The sequence below is a fragment of the Pristiophorus japonicus genome, chromosome 21 (assembly GCF_044704955.1).
Source record: "Pristiophorus japonicus isolate sPriJap1 chromosome 21, sPriJap1.hap1, whole genome shotgun sequence".
NCBI classification, from domain to species: domain Eukaryota; kingdom Metazoa; phylum Chordata; class Chondrichthyes; family Pristiophoridae; genus Pristiophorus; species Pristiophorus japonicus.
The window spans coordinates 57,298,290-57,321,371 of NC_091997.1; the positions used below are offsets into that span (position 1 = coordinate 57,298,290).

The 23,082-nt window shown below is 49.0% G+C and overlaps 1 protein-coding gene across 2 annotated transcripts in view; it reads left to right on the forward strand.

Annotated features, from left to right (window-relative positions):
* The window catches only part of LOC139234009 (1-phosphatidylinositol 4,5-bisphosphate phosphodiesterase delta-3-like), a 355,874-nt gene that overhangs the window by 109,484 nt on the left and 223,308 nt on the right, over positions 1 to 23,082 (forward strand). For both annotated transcript variants that reach the window (XM_070864801.1, XM_070864802.1), the window contains exon 5: positions 4,177 to 4,402. In XM_070864801.1, coding sequence (XP_070720902.1) covers positions 4,177 to 4,402 — 226 coding nt within the window. The remainder of the gene's footprint in view (positions 1 to 4,176; positions 4,403 to 23,082) is intronic.

Here is a 23,082-nt window from a genome sequence, read left to right on the forward strand (position 1 = left end):
TAACCTGTCTAAACCCGTCAGAATTTTAAACGTTTCTATGAGGTCCCCTCTCATTCTTCTGAACTCCAGTGAATACAAGCCCAGTTGATCCAGTCTTTCTTGATAGGTCAGTCCCGCCATCCCGGGAATCAGTCTGGTGAATCTTCGCTGCACTCCCTCAATAGCAAGAATGTCCTTCCTCAAGTTAGCAGACCAAAACTGTACACAATACTCCAGGTGTGGCCTCACCTGTACAACTGTAGCAACACCTCCCTGCCCCTGTATTCAAATCCCCTCGCTATGAAGGCCAACATGCCATTTGCTTTCTTAACCGCCTGCTGTAGCTGCATGCTAACCTTCAATGACTGATGTACCATGACACCCAGGTCTCGTTGCACCTTCCCTTTTCCTAATCTGTCACCATTCAGATAATAGTCTGTCTCTCTGTTTTTACCACCAAAGTGGATAACCTCACATTTATCCACATTATACTTCATCTGCCATGCATTTGCCCACTCACCTAACCTATCCAAGTCACTCTGCAGCCTAATAGCATCCTCCTCGCAGCTCACACTGCCACCCAACTTAGTGTCATCCGTTGACAGTGATACTTACGTGTTTGTGGTCTGAGATAGGAATTATCCTTTCTTGTGCTACTTGTGTCTCTACCTGGGGTTTGAAATAAAAGGTAAAATTCTCACTGAACACCAAGTGTCCTGGTGTATTCTATACCGACTTTCGCTGATGGTGACACAGTATGCCCCATTTCCCTTGTACACAACCTGTGGCGGGACATGGTCATGAGCCATCACTTACTTCCATGATACAGCTTATATGTGGCCCGTCCTCGTACTTGAACCCACATACTGGCCGGTCAAAAGGATTCAGATGATAGGGACACAATACCACATGTATACCCACTCTCTGACATCCCTCCAGACTAGCACCGGTTATTGAGTCTCCCAATTTCACCACATACTGAGGGGTTTTATGATGTTTCACATGTACCCCCATTCCGAATTACCCCAATATTTTCCACCCGATATACCGGGTCGGGTCGTTGTGACTGATCCAACACTGGTATTTGAAGCACTATCCCCATTATGGATTGTTTATTCTGACCACAGTTGACCGGAACTGGATATGCTTCAGAGGCTGACCGTAGCTTGCACAAATTCGAGAGGTTGTTATGAATTGTCATTGCCTGGTCCCCATGTAATTCGTTACCCTCTATGTCACTACCCTCCTCCAGTATTTTATTTAACTGGTCCCTGAAGGTATTCACTTGGACTTGCAACTGTGCATTGTCCACACTATTTACCAGCGATGTCCCAGTATTAAATGCTGTGGCTACGTCACTCATTAGCTCCCTTTTCCGTCTCGGTCTGTACGCTTCCCCCTTACTCTCATTCCCATAATTCTTTTGATAGAATTGTTTGAACATTTCCTTGAACAATTTTCATGTAACTTTTCCGTTTCTGGCGTGCACCACCGGGGTAATTGTAACTCTGTTAAATTTAGAATAACCGATGCTACTTTATAATGTGCAGAATGATACAACATTCTCCCTGTTGGGATTAACACCAGCCTGTTCTTAGGCCCGGGTTTTAGAACAGGACATGGAATTTCTTGGTTTGGAATCTCCAGCATTTTAGGGAGAGGTTTTAATTTGCTCGCGATCAGCTCGGTTGCATTGACTGTGTTTGGAGGATCTGGGACACACAGACATTGGGCCTCAAACCCACACAGACATTGGGCCTCAAACCCACACAGATGCTGGGCCTCAAACCCACGCAGACAAGACATCGGGCCTCAAACCCACACAGACATTGGGCCTCAAACCCACACAGACATTGGGCCTCAAAACCACACAGACATTGGGCCTCAAACCCACACAGACATTGGGCCTCAAACCCACACAGACGCTGGGCCTCGAACCCACGCAGACAAAACATTGGGCCTCGAACCCACGCAGACAAGACATTGGGCCTCAAACCCACTCAGATGCTGGGCCTCGAACCCACGCAGACAAGACATTGGGCCTCACACCCACACAGACATTGGGCCTCAAACTCACACAGACATTGGGCCTCAAACCCACACAGACGCTGGGCCTCGAACCCACGCAGACAAAACATTGGGCCTCGAACCCACGCAGACAAGACATTGGGCCTCAAACCCACTCAGATGCTGGGCCTCGAACCCACGCAGACAAGACATTGGGCCTCAAACCCACTCAAATGCTGGGCCTCGAACCCACGCAGACAAGACATTGGGCCTCAAACCCACACTTTTCCCAACACAATTTCGTAACCTTGGCTCGATTCGCTCCTATTAAGACAAAAAATGAAAGAAAATTATTTTGCTCTGTGGAGGTCCTTCTTCAGTCATTCACATATGTACATAACACCTTTTTATGATCACTGCTTCCTTCTCCTCTTGTATCCTTAAATTTAGCTCCACGAGTGCTTGAGCAGCAATTCATATCAATTTAGCTAAGTCAATTTTAATTTCACAAAACCCTATGTCCAGCCTTTGTGATTTAACCTTACTGGAGTTCACACAGCACTGTCCCATCAAAGTTCAAGTTCAGTAACACCTTGAGGTCATTTCCATATTAATGAACCCCTCTTGGTATCTACCACCCATCAGCACTCCTACTTAAAAGAAGAGAAACAAAATCCATTGTGGCTTTCCTTCCAGTTCAATGGGTTAATTCATCAATTCTGATCCCCTTTCTGTTTCTGAGGGAAACATCCACTCAAATTGCAAACTTAAAATTTTACAAATGTTCAGAATATTTACTCAAGGTGTTGCTTTCTGAAGTCTTGTACAGACTTCCCTTTTCTCGCATTTTAAAAGTTCGATAAACACAACAATGGTAGCAACAATCTGTAAAGCCACACCAGGCACACCAATAGCTGACACCTTACTCCACGCATTATAACAGTACTCACACTTTTCCTCCACTAGTCACATATTCTTGGATTGGTCGGAAATTTTTATTTTTAAAATACCAAATATATGTGATTGCCTCATGTCGAGAACTAGAGATTTTTCATACAATTTAAACCAAACAAAATTCTACTATGGCTGTAATAAAAGTCTGGTTTTAACGGGTTAATTAACCTCAATAACTCCAAATTAATTCAAACCAATCTCAAACTAACCAATGTCAGTTGAAAAAAACTATACAGACACACTTAAAGACAAATTAAAAACCATCCACATGCTTTTGTAAAAACATCAAAGGTTTTTATACAGACAGGCTTTCACAGACAACACATTGCCTGTCCACTCATCATGTATGAGGGGACGCAGGTATTCCTGCTGGGCGCACCGTCACAGTGGGGGTGCCGACGCATTGGGTCCCTTTTCTCCTGTCCAGCTGCGTCCAGCTTTCCTCCACCCATGCCCATAACCTGCTGTAATGCGACCACTAAAATCTATACTGGGTCTTCGGCAGCCTTCCTGTGGCTATGTTTTGCCTCAGCAACCTTGTAACCTGTTCCTTTGCTGCTGCTTCTCCTTCTGCGCCTGCTTGTGTCTCTGTGTCCGTATATTTATATCCAGGTTTTGAATAAGTTTCCCGCTGGGGCGAGATACGATTATCAATGTGGCGATCTGTTTAACTGGTTATGATGATGAGTTTGAATGGCTACTAATTTGCACACGGAGTCGACAATGCAAAAGATATCAAAAAATTTGCATTCCATGGGGTCTTTTGTTGTCTGGTCTTTTTACAGACTCAATTTCTCCAGTGGCTGTTTTCCCCACCCTGGTCAATCAAGTTCAAGGCCTCATGTAACAACTCCATTGTTGTTATGCACGAGTCAGTTTTATGTCCTTGACCACAGAATGTCCTTAATTGTCCAACTTAATTCCAAAAGCTTGGATCAATCAATTTTTAGTTCATGGTCTGTGTTTTTCTGAAGATTAGTAACCTTACAACGCACACACTCACACTTACACACACAAATTCACATATACACACACACATTCATACACTCACTCACACATTCACACTTACACACATACACACACTCACATGCACACACACTCTCATACAAACACACTCTCTCACAGACTCACTCTCACACACACTCACACATTCTCACAGTCAATGTGTAGAGGAAACATTTCAAGGTTCATCAATGGCTGGATAAATCTAATTGATTTCCACTTTTCTCCTTTCAGCAATGTGACAAGTCCAAAACAAACAAACTGGAAGAGCACGAGATTGAGGAGTTCTGCAAATTCCTGATGCAGCGCCCAGAGTTGGAGGAGATCTTTAACTATTATTCAGGAGAAGACCAGATCCTGACTGTCAGTGACATGAGGAATTTCTTAAAGGAACAGAATGAAATCGCCACTGATGAAAATGTGGTGACGATAATACACAAATTCGAGCTGAATGAAACCGGTATGCAAAATATTCATCTTTATGTTGCCTACAGCGGGCTCACATCTGTACAACTGTTTACAATAACACGCGGGTTTATGGGGTACTTGTCATGTCAAAGCCTCTGAAAGTGACTTTTTTGTGGAGTGCAGTGTCTGTCTCCAGGTACATGTTCCCCGTCAGTAACACCTCACCAACAGCCTGGTGATGGAGGATCTTTTGCATTGATCACGTTACGGGTGAAAGTTGGCCATAATGACTCCCGCTTCTCCTTCACCATGCACACAAACCACCAGAACATGCAGATAGCGTAACATCACCTCCTCCACCGCAGCACTTCCTCAGCATTGACCACTGTGGACGGGGCAGTACTGAGGGAGTGCTGCACTGTGGGATGGGCAACGCTGAGGGAGTGCTGCACTGTGGGAGGGGCAGTAATGAGGGAGCGCACACTGTCAGATGGGCAGTACTGAGGGAGCACCGCACTGTCGGAGGGGCAGTTGTGAAGGAGCGCCGCACTGTAGGAGGGAGAGTGCTGAGAGAGTGCCGCACTGTCGGTGGGGCAGTGCTGAGGGAGCGCCACACTGTCGGATGGGCAGTACTGAGGGAGCGCCGCACTGTCAGAGTGGCAGTACTGTGAGAGCGCCGCACAGTCAGAGGGGCAGTACTGAGGGAGTGCCGTATTGTCGGAGGGGCAGTACTGAGATAGTGCCGCACTGTCGGAGGGTCAGTACTGAGGGAGCGCTGTACTGTCGGAGGGGCAATGCTGAGGGAGCGCCGCACTGTCGGAGGGGCAGTACTGAGGGAGTGTTGCATTGTCGGAGGGGAAGTACTGAGGGAGTGTTGCACTGTCAGAGTGGCAGTACTGTGAGAGCGCCGCACAGTCGGAGGGGCAGTACTGAGGGAGTGCCGTATTGTCGGAGGGGCAGTACTGAGGTAGTGCCGCACTGTTGGAGGGTCAGTACTGAGGGAGCGCTGTACTGTCGGAGGGGCAGTACTGAGGTAGTGCCGCACTGTCTGAGGGTCAGTAATTAGGGTGCGCCGCACTGTGGGCGGGGCAGTACCGAGGGAGTGCCGCTCTGTCGGAGGGGCAATACTGAAGGAGCGCCGCACTGTCGGAGGGGCAGTACTGAGGGAGTGCCGCACTGTCAGAGGGGCAGTACTGAGGGAGTGCTGCACTGTTGAAAGGGCAGTACTGAGGGAGTGCCGCACTGTCAGATCGGCAGTACTGAAGGAGCGCCGCACTATTGGAGGGGCAGTACTGAGGGAGTGCCGCACTGTGGGAGGGGCAGTACTGAGGGAGTGCTGCACTGTCGGAGAGGCAGTACTGAGGTAGCGCTGCACTGTCGGAGGGGCAGTAGTGAGGGAGCGCTGCACTGTTTGAGGGGCAGTACTGAGGGAGTGCCATACTGTTAGAGAGACAGTACTGAGGGAGTGTTGCACTGCCAGAGGGGCAGAACTGAGAGAGTATCGCAGTCATAGGGGCAATGCTGAGGGAGCGCCGCACTGTCGGAGGGGCAGTACTGAGGGAGCGCCGCACTGTCGGAGGGTCAGTACCGAGGAAGCGGCGCACTATCGGAAGGGCAGTGCTGAGGGAGTTCCGCACTGTCGGAGGGGCAGTGCTGAGGGAATGCCGCACTGTGGGAGGGTCAGAACGGAATTGCCCGCATTGTTGGAGGGGCAGTACCGAGGGAGTGCTGCACGTTTGGAGGGGCAATGCTGAGGGACACCGACTGTCAGAGGGGCAGTACTGAGGGAGTGCCGCACTGTTGGAGGGGCAGTACTGAGGGAGCGCCGCACTGTTGGAGGGACAGTACTGAGGAAGTGTTGCACTGTCAGAGGGACAGTATTGAGGGAGTGCTGCACTGTCAGAGGGACAGTACTGAGGGAGTGCCGCACTGTCGGAGGGGCAGTACTGAGGGAGCGCCGCACTGTTGGAGGGACAGTACTGAGGAAGTGTTGCACTGTCAGAGGGACAGTATTGAGGGAGTGCTGCACTGTCAGAGGGACAGTACTGAGGGAGTGCCGCATTGTCGGAGGGGCAGTACTGAGGGAGTGCCGCACTGTCGGAGGGGCAATACTGAGGGAGTGCCGCACTGTCGGAGGGGCAGTACTGAGGGAGTGCTGCACTGTTGAAGAGGCAGTACTGAGGGAGCGCAGCACTGTCGGAGGGCAGTAGTAAGGGAGCGCTGCACTGCTGGAGGGGCAGTACTGAGGGAGTGCCACATTGTCGGAGGGACAGTACTGAGAGAGTGTTGCACTGTCAGAGGGGCAGAACTGAGAGAGCGCCGCACAATCATAGGGGCAATGCTGAGGGACGCCGCACTGTCGGAGGGGCAGTACTGAGGGACTGCCACACTGTCGGAGGGTCAGTACCGTGGAAGCGCCTCAAAGTCGGATGGGCAGTACTGAGGGAGTGCTGCACAATGGGAGGTGCAGTACTGAGGAACGCCACACTTTCGGAGGGGCAGTACTGAGGGAGTGCTGCACTGTTGGAGAGGCAATACTGAGGGAGCACCACACTGTCGCAAGGGCAGTAGTGAGGGAGCGCCGCACTATCGGAGGGGCAGTACTTAGGGAGTGCTGCACTGTTGAAGGGGTAGTACTGAGGGAGTGCCGCACTGTCAGATCGGCAGTACTGAGGGAGTGCCGCACTGTCGGAGGGGCAGTACTGAGGGAATGCCGCTGTGTCGGAGGAGATGTACTGAGGGAGCGCCGCGCTGAGGGAGGGTCAGTACTGAGGTTGCCCGCATTGTTGGAGGGGCAGTACCAAGGGAGTGCTGCACTTTTGGAGGGGCAGTGCTGAGGAAGTGTTGCACTGTTGGAGGGGCAGTACTGAGAGAGTGCTGCACTGAAGGAGGGGCAATGCTGAGGGACGCCGCACTGTGGGAGGGGCAGTACTGAGGGAGCGCCGCACAGTCGAAGGGGCAGTACTGGGAGCGCCACACTGTGGGAGGGTCAAAACTGAGGGAGCGCCTCAAAGTCGGAGGGGCAGTACTGAGGGAGTGCTGCACGGTCAGAGGGACAGTACTGAGGGAGTGCCGCACTGTCGGAGCGGCAGTACTGAGGGAGTGTTGCACTGTTGGAGGGGCAATACCGAGGGAGTGCCGCACTGTGGGAGGGGCAGTGCTGAGGGAGCACCGCACTGGAGGAGGGGCAATGCTGAAGGACGCCGCACTGTCGGAGGGTCAGTATTGAGGGAGCGCCGCAGTGTCGGAGGAGCAGTGCTGAGGGAGTGCCGCACTGGAGGAGGGGCAATGCTGAGGGACGCCGCACTGTCGGAGGGGCAATGCTGAGGGAGCGCCGCACTGTCGGAGAGTCAGTATTGAGGGAGCGCCGCAGTGTCGGAGGGGCAGTACTGTGGGAGTGTTGCACTGTGGGAGGGGCAGTACTGAGGTAGTGCCGCACTGTCAGAGGGGCAGTAGTGAGGGAGTGCCGCACTGTGGGAGGGGCAGTGCTGAGGGAGTGCCGCACTGTGGGAGGGGTAGTACTGAGAAGTGCCGCACTGTCGGAGGGGCAATGATGAGGGAGTGCCGCACTGTCGGAGGGTCAGTACTGAGGGTGCGCCGCATTGTTGGAGGGGCAGTACCGAGGGAGTGCTGCACTGTGGGAGGGGCAGCACTGACGGAGCGTTGCACTGTCGGAGGGGCAGTAGTGAGGGAGTGCTGCACTGTCGGAGGGGCAGTACTGCGAGAGCACCGCACAGTCGGAGGGGCAGTACTGAGGGGGCGCCACAAAGTCGGAGGGGCAGTACTGACTGAGGGAGCGCCACAAAGTCGGAGGGGGCAGTACTGAGGGAGTGCTGCACTATTGGAAGGGCAGTGCTAAGTTAGTGCTGCACTGTCGGAGGGTCAATACTGAGGGAGCGTCGCACTGTCAGGGAGGCAGTACTGAGGGAGCGCCGCACTGTCGGAGGGTCAATACTGAGGGCGCACCTCAAAGTCGGGGGGGGGGACAGTACTGAGGGAGCGCCGCACTGTCGGGGAGGCAGTACTGAGGGAGCGCCGAACTGTGGGTGGGGCAGTACCGAGGGAGCGCCGCACTGTGGGAGGGACAGTACTGAGGGAGTGCCGCACTGTGGGAGGGACAGTGCTGAGGGAGCGCCGCACTGTGGGAGGGGCAATGCTGAGGGAGCGCCGCACTGTGGGAGGGACAGTACTGAGGGAGTGCCGCATTGTGGGAGGGACAGTGCTGAGGGAGCGCCGCATTGCTGGAGGGGCAGTACTGAGAGAGTGCTGCACTGTCGGAGGGGCAGTGCTGAGGGAGTGCCGCTCTTTCGGAGGATTGTACTGAGGGAGCGCCGCACTATCGGAAGGGCAGTGCTGAGGGAGTGCCGCACTGTCGGAGGGGCAGTACTGAGGGAGTGCCGCACTGTGGGAGGGTCAGTACTGAGGTTGCCCGCATTGTTGGAGGGGCAATACCGAGGGATTACTGTACTTTTGGAGGGGCAGTGTTGAGGAAGTGTTGCACTGTCGGAGGGGCAGTACTGAGGGAGTGTTGCACTGGAGGAGGGGCAATGCTGGGGGACGCCGCACTGTGCGAGGGGAAGTACTGAGGGAGCGCCGCACAGTTGAAGGGTCAGTCCTGAGGGAGCGCCGCACTGTGGGAGGGTCAAAACTGAGGGAGCGCCTCAAAGTCGGAGGGACAATACTGAGGGAGTGCTGCACTGTCGGAGGGACAGTACTGAGGAAGTGCTGCACTGTCAGAGGGACAGTACTGAGGGAGTGCCGCACTGTCGGAGGGGCAGTACTGAGGGAGAGCCTCACTGTGGGAGGGTCAAAACTGAGGGAGCGCCTCAAAGTCGGAGGGACAATACTGAAGGAGTGCTGCACTGTCGGAGGGACAGTACTGAGGAAGTGCTGCACTGTCAGAGGGACAGTACTGAGGGAGTGCCGCACTGTCGGAGGGGCAGTACTGAGGGAGCGCCGCACTGTCGGAGGGGCAGTACTGAAGGAGCGCAGCACTGTCGGAGGGGCAGTAGTGAGGGAGTGCCGCACTGTGGGAGGGGCAGTGCTGAGGGAGCGCTGCACTGGAGGAGGGGCAATGCTGAGGGACGCCGCACTGTCGGAGGGGCAGTAGTGAGGGATTGCCGCATTGTGGGAGGGGCAGTGCTGAGGGAGTGCCGCACTGTCGGAGGGGCAATGCTGAGGGAGTGCCACACTGTCGGAGGATCAGTACTGAGGGTGCGCCGCATTGTTGGAGGGGCAGTACCGAGGGAGTGCTGCACTGTGGGAGGGGCAGTACTGACGGAGCGCTGCACTGTCGGAGGGGCATAGTGAGGGAGTGCTGCACTGTTGGAGGGGCAGTACTGAGGGAGTGCTGCACTATTGGAGGGGCAGTACTGAGGGAGTGCCGCACTGTCGGAGGGACAGTACTGAGGGAGTGTTGCACTGTCGGAGGGGCAGTACTGAGAGAGCACCGCACAGTCGGAGGGGCAGTACTGAGGGAGCTCCACGAAGTCGGAGGGGCAGTACTGAGGGAGCGACGCACTGTCGGAGGGATAGTACTGAGGGAATGCCGCACTGTCGGATGGGCAGTACTGAGAGCGAGCTGCAATGCCGGAGGGGCAGTACTGAGGGAGTGCTGCACTATTGGAGGGGCAGTACTGAGTTAGCACTGCACTGTCGGATCGGCAACACTGAGGGAGCGCCACAATGTTGGAGAGGCAGTACCGAGGGAGTGCTGCACTGTCACAGGGGCAATACTGAGGGAGCGTCGTACAGTCGGAGGGGCAGTACTGAGGGAGTGCTGCACTGTCGGAGGTGCCGTCTTTCGGATGAGACATTAAATTGAGACCCTGTCTGCCCTTTCAAGTGGAAGCAAAAGATCCCATGGCACTATTTTGAAGAAGAGCAGGAGAATTCTCCCTGGGGCCAATATTTATCCCTCAATCAACATAACAAAAACTGATTATTTGGTCATTATCACATTGTTTTTTGTGGGAGCTTGCTGTCCGTAAATGGGCTGCCGTGTTTCCCACATTACGAGTACACATCAAAAATACTTCATTGGCTGTAAAGTACTTTGAGACGTTGTGAGAGGTGCTATATCATTGCAAGTCTTTTCAAAAAATATTTAAGACTAACACTAAAAATGATTTTAGCAGCATCATGAATCTATCTCAATCTATACCGTTACACTGATCTGTACCCATTTGTCTTACTTATCAGAAATATTATAAACATATAATGGATGGCAGACAAGTCCTTAAACCTATTTCTCCCTTCGTACTGATGTTTATTAAAAAGTCACCAGCTGGATCTAAAAAATCCTCCAGTACTCACTTTCTCTTATCCATACCGTGGGTGATCTTAATTCTCTGGTCCCGTTTCCTGGCTATTAACTGTTCTCATTTTAGTGTCAATCTGGGGAAATCCACCCCAAATCTGGGAATTTCTCATGTTATATCTGTTTGGAATTCCATGCCCCTGGTGGTGTGCAAGAGGCAGGTTGGTGATTCCCAGGGGAATGTTCCCCACCACTCAGGGCACAGGTGGATCGCGAGGGTGATACTGAGCTGCAGTGAAGCAGGTTATCGAGAGCTCAGAGCTGGGCTTCCTCTCTCTCTGTGCCGGCTCCAGCAGGTTTGGTGCAGCGAGTGGCCGTGCGATATTAATGCAATGTTCCTGTTCTCTCCCCTTGAGCACTGCCACGTGTCAGTCTGTCAGCCTGGTCCTTGCCTTCTGCATCAGGGGCCCATTTGCCGTGTACTTTCACCCTACACACAATGACTGGAGAGTCAGGCTGATCGGCCAGGAGAGTCATGTTCCACACAAGTGTCTGATGCTCAATCATGAGATCTGTTCAATAAAAGTGGCAATTTGCACATAATTCCATTCACTGGCACAGAGAGTGCATGAAGCAAAAGCAATTGTTCTCTCCTCCCCACTAACTCGTACATGAGGGATCACTGCCCCAACTCTGTACGGAGAGGTGTCACATGCTAGCTTGATCTCCTTAGATACATCATAGTGAGCTAACATGGTGCTCTCCACCAATTGGCTTTTACACTCCTTGTATGATGCATCGAATTCTTCTGACTGCTACAATGGACCTGTTTTTTCAACAGTTCTTTCAGTGGATGTAACGCCATAGTCAAATTTGGTAGGAACTTCCCATAATAGTTCAAAAGACCCAAAATGATTGAAATGCAGTGACGTTCTTGGGAGTGGGTGCATTTCTGATTGCATCCAGCTTTCCCATGGTTGGATGTAAACCATCTTTTCTACTCTGTGCCCTAAATACTCCACTGAGTTTTGAAATAACTCACACTTATGTGCAGTTACTCGTACTCTGTGCTTCTCTAGCTGTCTGAGCACTTCATTCAACACGTTATTATGGATTTGCCTGTTTGGTGCTGAAATGAGTATGTCATCTAAATAACATACTACCCACACACACTTACAAGACGCCCTACAGGAAATTGTCAGGAGACCTAGTCACATGATCCTCTTATTGTATAAACTGCTGCACAGGAGGGCAGGAAAAAGAGTGGGAGAGCTTTAGTGGTAGGGGATTCTATTGAAAGGGGAATAGACAGACGTTTCTGCGGCCGCAATCGAGACTCCAGGATGGTATGTTGCCTCCATGGTGCAAGGGTCAGGGATGTCTCAGAACAGTTGCAGGACATTTTGGAGGGGGAAGGTGAACAGACAGTTGTCGTGGTGCATATAGATACCAACGATATAGGTAAAAAATGTGATGAGATCGTACAAGCTGCATTTAGGGAACTAGGAGTTAAATTAAAAAGTAAGACCTCAAAGGTAGTAATCTCAGGATTGCTACCAGTGCCACATGCTAGTCAGAGTAGGAATCGCAAGATAGCTCAGTTGAATAAGTGGCTTGAGGAGTGGTGCAGAAGGGAGGGATTCAAATTCCTGGGACATTGGAACCGGTTCTGGTGGAGGTGGGACAAGTACAAACCGGACGGTTTGCACCTGTGCAGGACCGGAACCAATGTCCTAGGGGGAGTGTTTGCTAGTGCTGTTGGGGAGGGAGTTAAATTAATATGGCAGGGGGATGGGAATCTATGCAGGGAGCGAAGTAGAATGGGGGCAGAAGCAAAAGATAGAAAGAAGAAAAATAAAAGTGGAGGGCAGAGAAACCCAAGGCAAAAATCAAAAAGGACAACATTACAGCAAAATTCGAAAGGGGCAAAGTGTGTTAAAAAGACAAGCCTGAAGGCTCTGTGCCTCAATGCGAGGAGTATTCGTAATAAGGTGGACGAATTAACTGCACATTGCAGCAATTAATGAATATGATATCATTGGCATCACGGAGACATGGCTCCAGGGTGACCAAGGCTGGGAACTCAACATCCAGGGGTATTTAACATTCAGGAAGGTTAGACAGAAAGGAAAAGGAGGTGTGGTAGCGTTGCTGGTTAAAAAGGAAATTAACGCAATAGTAAGGAAAGACATTAGCTTGGATGATGTGGAATCTGTGTGGGTGGAGCTGCGGAATACCAAAGGGCAGAAAACACTAGTGGGAGTTGTGTACAGACCACCAAACAGTAGTAGTGAGGTTGGGGACAGCATCAAACAAGAAATTAGGGATGCGTGCAAGAAAGGTACAGCAGTTATCATGGGCGACTTTAATCTACATATAGATTGGACTAACCAAACTGGTAGCAATACGGTGGAGGAAGATTTCCTGGAGTGTATTAGGGATGATTTTCTAGACCAATATGTCGAGGAACCAACTAGAGGGCTGGCCATCCTAGACTGGGTGATGTGTAATGAGAAAGAACTAATTCGCAATCTTGTTGTGCTAGGCCCCTTGGGGAAGAGTGACCATAATATGGTAGAAACATAGAAACATAGAAAACATAGAAAAGAGTAGGCCATTCGGCCCTTCGAGCCTGCACCACCATTCAATGAGTTCATGGCTGAACATGCAACTTCAGTACCCCATTCCTGCTTTCTCGCCATACCCCTTGATCCCCCTTGTAGTAAGGACTACATCTAACTCCTTTTTGAATATATTTAGTGAATTGGCTTCAACAACTTTCTGTGGTAGAGAATTGCACAGGTTCACCATTCTCTGGGTAAAGAAGTTTCTCCTCATCTCGGTCCTAAATGGCTTACCCCTTATCCTTAGACTGTGACCCCTGGTTCTGGACTTTCCTAACATTGGTAACATTCTTCTAACCTGTCTAAACCCATCAGAATTTTAAACGTTTCTATGAGATCTCCTTTCATTCTTCTGAACTCCAGTGAATACAAGCCCAGTTGATCAAGTATTTCTTGATATGTCAGTCCCGCCATCCTGGGAATCAGTCTGATGAACCTTCCCTGCACTCCCTCAAGAGCAAGAATGTCCTTCCTCAAGTTAGGAGACCAAAACTGTATACAATACTCCAGGTGTGGCCTCACCAAGGCCCTGTACAACTGTAGTAACACCTCTCTGCCCCTATACTCAAATCCCCTCGCTATGAAGGCCAACATGCCATTTGCTTTCTTAACCACCTGCTGTACCTGCATGCCAACTTTCAATGACTGATGCACCATGACACCCAGGTCTCGTTGCACCTCCCCTTTTTCTAATCTGTCACCATTCAGATAATAGTCTGTCTCTCTGTTTTTACAACCAAAGTGGATAACCTCACATTTATCCACATTATACTTCATCTGCCATGCATTTGCCCACTCACCTAACCTATCCAAGTCACACTGCAGCCTCATAGCATCCTCCTCGCAGCTCACACTGCCACCCAACTTAGTGTCATCCGCAAATTTGGAGATACTATATTTAATCCCCTCGTCTAAATCATTAATGTACAATGTAAACAGCTGGGGCCCCAGCACAGAACTTTGCCGTACCCCACTAGTCACTGCCTGCCATTCTGAAAAGTATCCATTTACTCCTACTCTTTACTTCCTGACTGCCAACCAGTTCTCAATCCACGTCAGCACACTACCCCCAATCCCATGTGCTTTAACTTTGCACATTAATCTCTTGTGTGGAACCTTGTAAAAAGCCTTCTGAAAGTCAAAATATATCACATCAACTGGTTCTCCCTTGTCCACTCTACTGGAAGCATCCTCAAAAAATTCCAGAAGATTTCACAAATCCATGCTGACTTGGACCTATCATGTCACCTCTTTGCAAATGCACTGCTATGACATCCTTAATAATTGATTCCATCATTTTACCCATTACCGATGTCAGGCTGACCGGTCTATAATTCCCTGTTTTTTCTCTCCCTCCTTTTTTAAAAAGTGGGGTTACATTGGCTACCCTCCACTCCATAGGAACTGATCCAGAGTCAATGGAATGTTGGAAAATGACTGTCAATGCATCCGCTATTTCCAAGGCCACCTCCTTAAGTATTCTGGGATGCAGACCATCAGGCCCTGGGGATTTATCGGCCTTCAATCCCATCAATTTCCCCAACACAATTTCCCGACTAATAAGGATTTCCCTCAGTTCCTCCTCCTTACTAGACCCTCTGACCCCTTTTATATCCGGAAGGTTGTTTGTGTCCTCCTCAGTGAATACCGAACCAAAGTACTTGTTCAGTTGGTCTGCCATTTCTTTGTTCCCCGTTATGACTTCCCCTGATTCTGACTGCAGGGGACTTACGTTTGTCTTTACTAACCTTTTTCTCTTTACATATCTAAAGACATTTTTGCAGTCCGTCTTAATGTTCCCTGCAAGCTTCCTCTCGTTCTCTATTTCCCCTGCCCTAATCAAACCCTTTGTCCTCCTCTGCTGAGTTCTAAATTTCTCCCAGTCCCCGGGTTTTAAGATGGAGAGTGACACAGTTGGTTCAGAGACTAGGGTCCTGAACTGAAGGAAAGGTAACTTCGACGGTATGAGAGGTGAATTGGCTAGAATAGACTGGCGAGTGATACTTAAAGGGTTGACGGTGGATAGGCAATGGCAAACATTCAAAGATCACATGGATGAACTTCAACAATTGTACATCCCTGTCTGGAGTAAAAATAAAACTGGGAAGGTGGCTCAACCGTGGCTAACAAGAGAAATTAAGGATCGTGTTAAATCCAAGGAAGAGGCATATAAATTGGCCAGACAAAGCAGCAAACCTGAGGATTGGGAGAATTTTGTAATACAGCAGAGGAGGAAAAAGGGTTTAATTAGGAGGGGGAAAATAGAGTCTGAGAGGAAGCTTGCTGCGAACATAAAAACTGACTGCAAAAACTTCTACAGATATGTGAAGAGAAAAAGATTAGTGAAGACAAACGTAGGTCCCTTGCAGTCAGATTCAGGTGAATGGACAATGGGGAACAAAGAAATGGCAGACCAATTGAACAAATACTTTGGTTCTATCTTCAGGAAGGACGACACAAATAACCTTCCGGAAATACTAGGGGACAGAGGGTCTAGTGAGAAGGAGGAACTGAAGGAAATCCTTATTAGGCCGGAAATTGTGTTCGAGAAATTGATGGGATTGAAGGCCAACAAATCCCCGGGGCCTTATAGTCTGCATCCCAGAGTACTTAAGGAAGTGGCCCTAGAAATAGTGGATGCATTGGTGATCATTTTCCAGCAGTCTCTCGACTCTGGATCAGTTCCTATGGACAGGAGGGTAGCTAATGTAACACCACTTTTTAAAAAAGGAGGGAGAGGGAAAACAGGTAATTATAGACCGGTCAGCCTAACATCAGCAGTGGGGAAAATGTTAGAATCAATTCTTAAAGATGAAATAGCAGCATATTTGGAAAGCAGTGACAGGATGGATTTATGAAAGGGAAATCATGCTTTACAAATCTTCTAGAATTTTTTGAGGATGTAACTAATAGAGTGGACAAGGGAGAACCAGTGGATGTGGTGTTTTTGGACTTTCAAAAGGCTTTTGACAAGGTCCCACACAAGAGATTGGTGTGCAAAATTAAAGCACATGTTATTGGGGATAATGTATTGACGTGGATAGAGAACTCGTTGGCAGACAGGAAGCAAAGAGTCGGGATAAACGGGTCCTTTTCAGAATGGCAGGCAGTGACTCGTGGGGTACCGCAAGGTTCAATGCTGGGACCCCAGCTATTTACAATATACATTAATGATTTAGATGAAGGAATTGAGTGTAATATTTCCAAGTTTGCAGATGACACTAAGCTGGGTAGCGGTGTGAGCTGTGAGGAGGACGCTAAGAGGCTGCAGGGTGAGTTGGACAGGTTAGATGAGTGGGCAAATGCATGGCAGATGCAGTATAATGTGGATAAATGTGAGGTTATTCACTTTGGGGACAAAAACACGAAGGCAGAATATTATCTGAATGACGGCAGATTAGGAAAAGGGGAGGTGCAACGAGACCTGGGTGTTATAGTACATCAGTCATTGAAAGTTGGCATGCAGGTACAGCAGGCGCTGAAGAAGGCAAATGGTATGTTGGTCTTCATAGCTAGGGGATTTGAGTATAGCAGCAGGGAGGTCTTACTGCAGATGTACAGGGCCCTGGTGAGGCCTCACCTGGAATATTGTGTTCAGTTTTGGTCTCTTAATCTGAGCAAGGACATTCTTGCTATTGAGGGAGTGCAGCGAAGGTTCACCAGACTGATTCCCGGGATGGCAGAACTGACATATGAGGAGTGACTGGATCGACTGGGCCTGTATTCACTGGAGTTTAGAAGGATGAGAGGGGATCTCATAGAAACTTAAAAATTCTGACGGGACTGGACAGGTTAGATGCAGGACGAATGTTCCCGATGTTGGGGAAGTCCAGAACCAGGGATAAGGGGTAAGCCATTTAGGACTGAGATGAGGAGAAACTTCTTCACTCAGAGAGTTGTTAACCTGTGGAATTCCCTACCGTAGAGAGTTGTTATTGCCAGTTCATTGGATATATTAAAGAGGGAGATAGATATGGTCCTTACGGCTAAAGGGATGAAGGGGTATGGAGAGAAAGCAGGAAAAGGGTACTGAGGTGAATGATCAGCTATGATCTTATTGAATGGTGGTGCAGGCTCGAAGGGCCGAATGGCCTACTCCTGCACCTATTTTCTATGTTTCTATGTAAACATCAGCAGTTGCCTTACCATAGTATTCCACAGGCGTGGCTTCCACATTCCCCTCCAAGTCACACACACCATCCTGACTTGGAAATATATCGCCGCTCCTTCATCATCGCTGGGTCAGGAGCACTGTGGAAAAACCTTCACCACACGGACTGCAGCGGTTCAAGAAGGCGGCTCAGCTCCACCTTCTCAAGGGCAATTAGGAATGGGCAATAAATACTGGCCCTGCCCACATCCCGTGAATGAAAACATTTTATAAAAACTTGCTAGCTATTTTTCACCTCCATATAAAACTGGTGCAGGATGGGTTGTTTCAGACTGTGGATGATATTTATCTTGGAACTAAATTGCAGCGTAAAAACTAGCAGCTGTGATGCTGGGGGTGCTGTTGACCCTTTAATGAAATGCCTATGTCCAATGCTCGTTTGGCTCATTGATATCTATTGCTGCAATACAGCGGCATCACTGTCCAACACACTGCCCACACGTACTGCTCTATCTGGGCGAATCCCCTGAACACCCCGAGAGCTCCGCCCTCAGTCCCACTCTCGCTCCTCTATCAGGGCGAGCACCCTGGGGACCCCTGAGCCTCTCGAGACCCCCGCCTCCTGTCCCATACTCGCTCCTCTATCAGGGAGAGAGCCCCGCCCTCTGTCCCACTCTCGCTCCTCTATCAGGGCAAACCCCTGAGCCCCTGGCTCAACCTACCCAAGAATTTGCCTGTTTTATTTTCCCCTGGTAATAAGGATGTCAAGTACTCTGATTGACTGCAGCTTTACGCTGATGGTTCCAGCTACCATGAAGATGAAAGGCATATACCAGATTTGGCCTTTACACAATCCATCCCTCAGGCCCCGCAACACAATACAGCTTTGCATGCCGGCCTCGCTCGGCCCAGTGACCAAGCCCTCGAACTCTCTCAGGAGGGGTCTATTAGCCTGCTATCAGATGCAGCTTTGGTGTTCCATTCCCTTATACACTTGTATGGTTATAAGTTTACCATCGTTACTGACCATAAGCCCCTGACAGTAATCCTCCATCCAAAGTCCCCAGTTCCAACCTTGGCTGCAGCCCGAATGTACAGTTGGGCTTTGATTTTGTCAGCATATATGCAGGACATTGAGTACAGACAATCAGCTCACCACAGTAATGCTGATGCTATGTCCAGGTTGCCATCCCCAGCACAAGTTACACGCAATCGGGAAGAAGTGTTCTGTTTCTCATACATCGATGAGCTGCTAGTCACAGCTGAAGAGATTGGTAGAGCAACCAAACGTGACCCAGTTCTGTCAAAGGTGTATGATTACATAGCAAATGGCTGGCCAAACCAGATATCCGAGAAAGATGTTCATCCATTCGTAGGAATGAATTGTCAGTGGATAAAGATTGTTTCATGTGGGATGCAAGAGTGGTTATACCAAATAAGTTCAGGTTCAAATTATTAGGAGATCTTCATGACCAGCACCTGGGAAAGTGCTTGACCAAGAGTTTTGCATGCAGTTACTTATGGTGGCCAGGTCTAGATAAAGATATAGAATATATCATTAGTCAGTGTACAACATGTCAATCGGTAAGCAAGACACCACCATCGGTACCATTACAGCCATGGAAATGGCCTCATAGGGTGTGACAAAAATTACATATGGATTTTGCTGAGCTAGAAGGACAGCAATTGTTCATTGTGATTGATAGCCATTCAAAGTGAGTAGAGGTGTTTCCGATGCAGAAAATAACAAGTAAAATACTAGACAATTTGCAAAGATTATTTTCTTCATGTGGCCTCCCAGAAGAGATTATGTTTGATAATGGGCCACAATTTTGTTCAGAAGAACTTGCACAGTTCATGAGCAGAAAGGGTGTGAAACATACCAAGGTTCCACCGTACCACCTCGCTTCAAATGGTGCAGCAGAACGCACAGTACAAGTTGTAAAACGTGCCCTCATCAAACAAATGTTGGATCCAAATCCAAAGAAGCGGCAATGTCGTTGGACCACAAATTGGCAAATTTTCTAATTACTTATCGTAATACTCTTCATACAACTACTGGTAGAACATCAGCAGAGTTGTTTCTCAAATGACAGCCATGAACCAGGTTCTTGTTGTTAAAGCCAAACTTGGCACAGTCTGTAGAAGAGAAACAATTGAGACAGAAAGAAAATCATGATAGAGGTAGAGTAAGAGAGAGAAGTGTGAAATTAAATGAGTAGGTTAGAGTGAGGAACCATCAACATAAAAGTGGTTACCAGGAAGAATAATGAAGATATGTTACCCTCGCACATATTTGGTCAAGATGTTTATTCCTGGAAAGGTTGGGTTTGTTCACAATGATCATATTTTACCTACACATGTGGAAGGAGATGAAAGTTGGAATGATTATTTCTGATGAGTCAATAGTCTTGTTACAAGTACAGTACCAGTAGCAAATCCTACATCAGATGTACTGGAAACAAGTCCAAGAGAATGTCAGAATTTATGTCTGAGTCCGAGTCAGGCAGACAAACAGTCTGAAGTTGTAGAGCGTCAAAATGTAGATCAAGGGTTGTCCTTGGAGAAAAACTCTCCCTGGGCTCAGCCTAGAATGAGTCTAAGTTCGACACCAAGTTTGGAAATTTCTGTTCGAGAGCGAAGGTATCGTCTTTGAAACAGAAAACCAGTGGTTAAGTTTGATTTGTAAATATGGCAAAATAAGTCCATGGGTTAGATTTTCCATTATTTTGCCATAATGCCCACTTAACGTCCATTTTACTGCTGAAATGGGGTGTAACGCACAGATATCGCCCATTTAGCCACAAAATGGAAACTGACGCCCATTTCTCGGACACTTATCGCCGAGCGTTACTTTCCCCATGTACGTAACGCCGGGAAAAAATAATACCGCCCGTCCACTTTTTTTGGGTGGAATTATCAGAATGGGTGAACTCAACACCCATAATATCACCCAGCGTTACTTTCGGCATATAATTAACGGCGAGATTCAATAATACCGACTGCCCACTTTTTTTTTGTCGTAAAGATCAAATTTGCCGAAACTAACACCCAGTATATCGGCCAGCCTCACTTTCACCACCTCGCACACATCTCGCCCACAATATCGCTCGCCCAAAACACCGCTCTGAAAAAGTGGAACTGTTCTGAACTAATCACAGCGGTGTGGACGCCATTTTTCAAATCGCAGGTCGCTTCATTCAAAAGGCTGCTTCAACTTCGGGGGAGTTTGGATTGACTCTGGAGTTCTTCTCAGGTGAAGTGACCATCTCAACAGACATCTTTTCAGACTGTGGACGATTGGGTTTTACTGTAGTTGTGTTTTAGTGTTGAAATTATTGTTTCTGAACAATCGGCATTATACTTTTATTGGAATGGGGCCAGCCATTTCTCAGCCTGCATCGATTAATACACAGATGCTGCAGAGTGCAGATGGCACAACGTCTAATGCACAGCATTATGTGCTCAATCTAAGATGTGCCAGAATGAGGAGGAGATCCAGACCATATATCCCCCGCACTTACAGGGAGAAGCGGTCTTACCTCGACGTGTCCGAGAATACCTGCCTTTGGAGACTGCGCTGCCATAAAGTGGGGATCACTGAAATGTGCCAACTCATCAGGGCAGATCTGCAGCCTGCCATTACCTTCAGGGCATCACTGTCAGTCGAGGTCAAGGTCACTGCGGCAATGTCGTTCTATGCATCCGGTTCCTTTCGGGCCTCCGCGCTCGACATTTCCCCTCTGTCTCACCATGCCACACATTGCTGAATTGGACAGGTCACGGAGGCCCAGTACGCGCGAAGGATGGACTTTATCAGCTTCCCCATGACCACAGAGGCTCAGACTGACAGGGCTGGAGCATACTACCGCATTGCTAAGTTCCCCAAGGTGCAGGGAGCAATACAGTATATGCATAACGCCATGCGGGCACCTTCACAGGACCCAGAGCTTATTCACAACAGAAAAAGATTTCACTCCCTGAAGGTCCAACTAGTTGTCGACCACAACCAGATAATAATGGCAGTGAATGCCAAATGTCCAGGCAGCTTCGATGAGGCTCACATCCTGCATGAGAGCGCTGTCTCTGACATGTTTAGCAGTCAGCCACAAGGACAATGCTTGTTGACAACCGATATGTCCTAATCACCTGGCTGATGACACCCCCCCCCCCGCCCCCCCGCGTGACACCCACACCGAGGCCGATAAGCGATACAACTAGAGCCAGAGCCACACGCAATGTGGTCCAAAAAACAATTAATGCGATTAAGCAGCGCTTTAGAGGCCTGGAGCACTCAGGAGGGGAGCTACAATACAACCCTGAGCAAGTAGTTTAATTCATGGTCCTGTGCTCAATGCTGCACGATCTGGCTATCAAGAGGGGCCAAGAATTGCTGGAAGGGACTGAGGGAGAGGAAGAGGAGAACGAGAGGCTGGACACTGACCTCGGGCCAGACAATCAAGCTGACTATGCAACCATGCCCACACCCTCCTCCAGATTGCAGGAAAGGGCCCAAGGTGGCTACATAGCTGCAAGACTCTTACATCAGCAGCTCATAAATGAGCGATTTGCCTGAAAGAACGTTGCTGTAATGACAAAGCTGTGTGTGTGCAGCTCAGACATCAATGGTGGGCATCACCTTCGTGCCAGTTAAAGTTTAAGTTGGTTCAAGTTTAATTACACCTTTTCATGTAAACAGCCCAGCTATCTGAGACAATGTGCAACAAGGTTATGTTGAATAAAAAACATTTAATACGACCATTGGTCTGAAATAATAAGTATCACGGGCAAAAACACCCAACCCCCACCCACACCTCACTTTTTCCACCATTGACATCAATCAAATGTTCAACATGTCCAGCAACACAGAACACAAAGGCAAAGCAGGAGGGTGGCCCCCTCCCCCCATACATTACAACAAATTGCATACACCCAGATGGAGATATAACACAACCATCACCTGCGGACATGCACCTCACTGATAGACAGGGAACAATCTCTGATCCAGAAGCAGGATCTTAGAAACATAGAAACATAGAAAATAGGTGCAGGAGTAGGCCATTCGGCCCTTCGAGCCTGCACCGCCATTCAATGAGTTCATGGCTGAACATGCAACTTCAGTACCCCATTCCTGCTTTCTCGCCATACCCCTTGATCCCCCTAGTAGTAAGGACTACATCTAACTCCTTTTTGAATATCTTTAGTGAATTGACTTCAACAACTTTCTGTGGTAGAGAATTCCACAGGTTCACCACTCTCTAGGTGAAGAAGTTTCTCCTCATCTCGGTCCTAAATGGCTTACCACTTATCCTTAGACTGTGACCCCCTGGTTCTGGACTTCCCCAACATTCATAAGAGCATAAGAACATAAGAATTAGGAACAGGAGTAGGCCATCTAGCCCCTCGAGCCTGCTCCGCCATTCAACAAGATCATGGCTGATCTGGCCGTGGACTCAGCTCCACTTACCCGCCCGCTCCCCATAACCCTTAATTCCCTTATTGGTTAAAAATCTATCTATCTGTGATTTGAATATATTCAATGAGCTAGCCTCAACTACGTCCTTGGGCAGAGAATTCCACAGATTCACAACCCTCTGAGAGAAGAAATTCCTTCTCGACTCGGTTTTAAATTGGCTCCCCCGTATTTTGAGGCTGTGTCCCCTAGTTCTAGTCTCCCCGACCAGTGGAAACAACTTCTCTGCCTCTATCCTGTCTATCCCTTTCATTATTTTAAATGT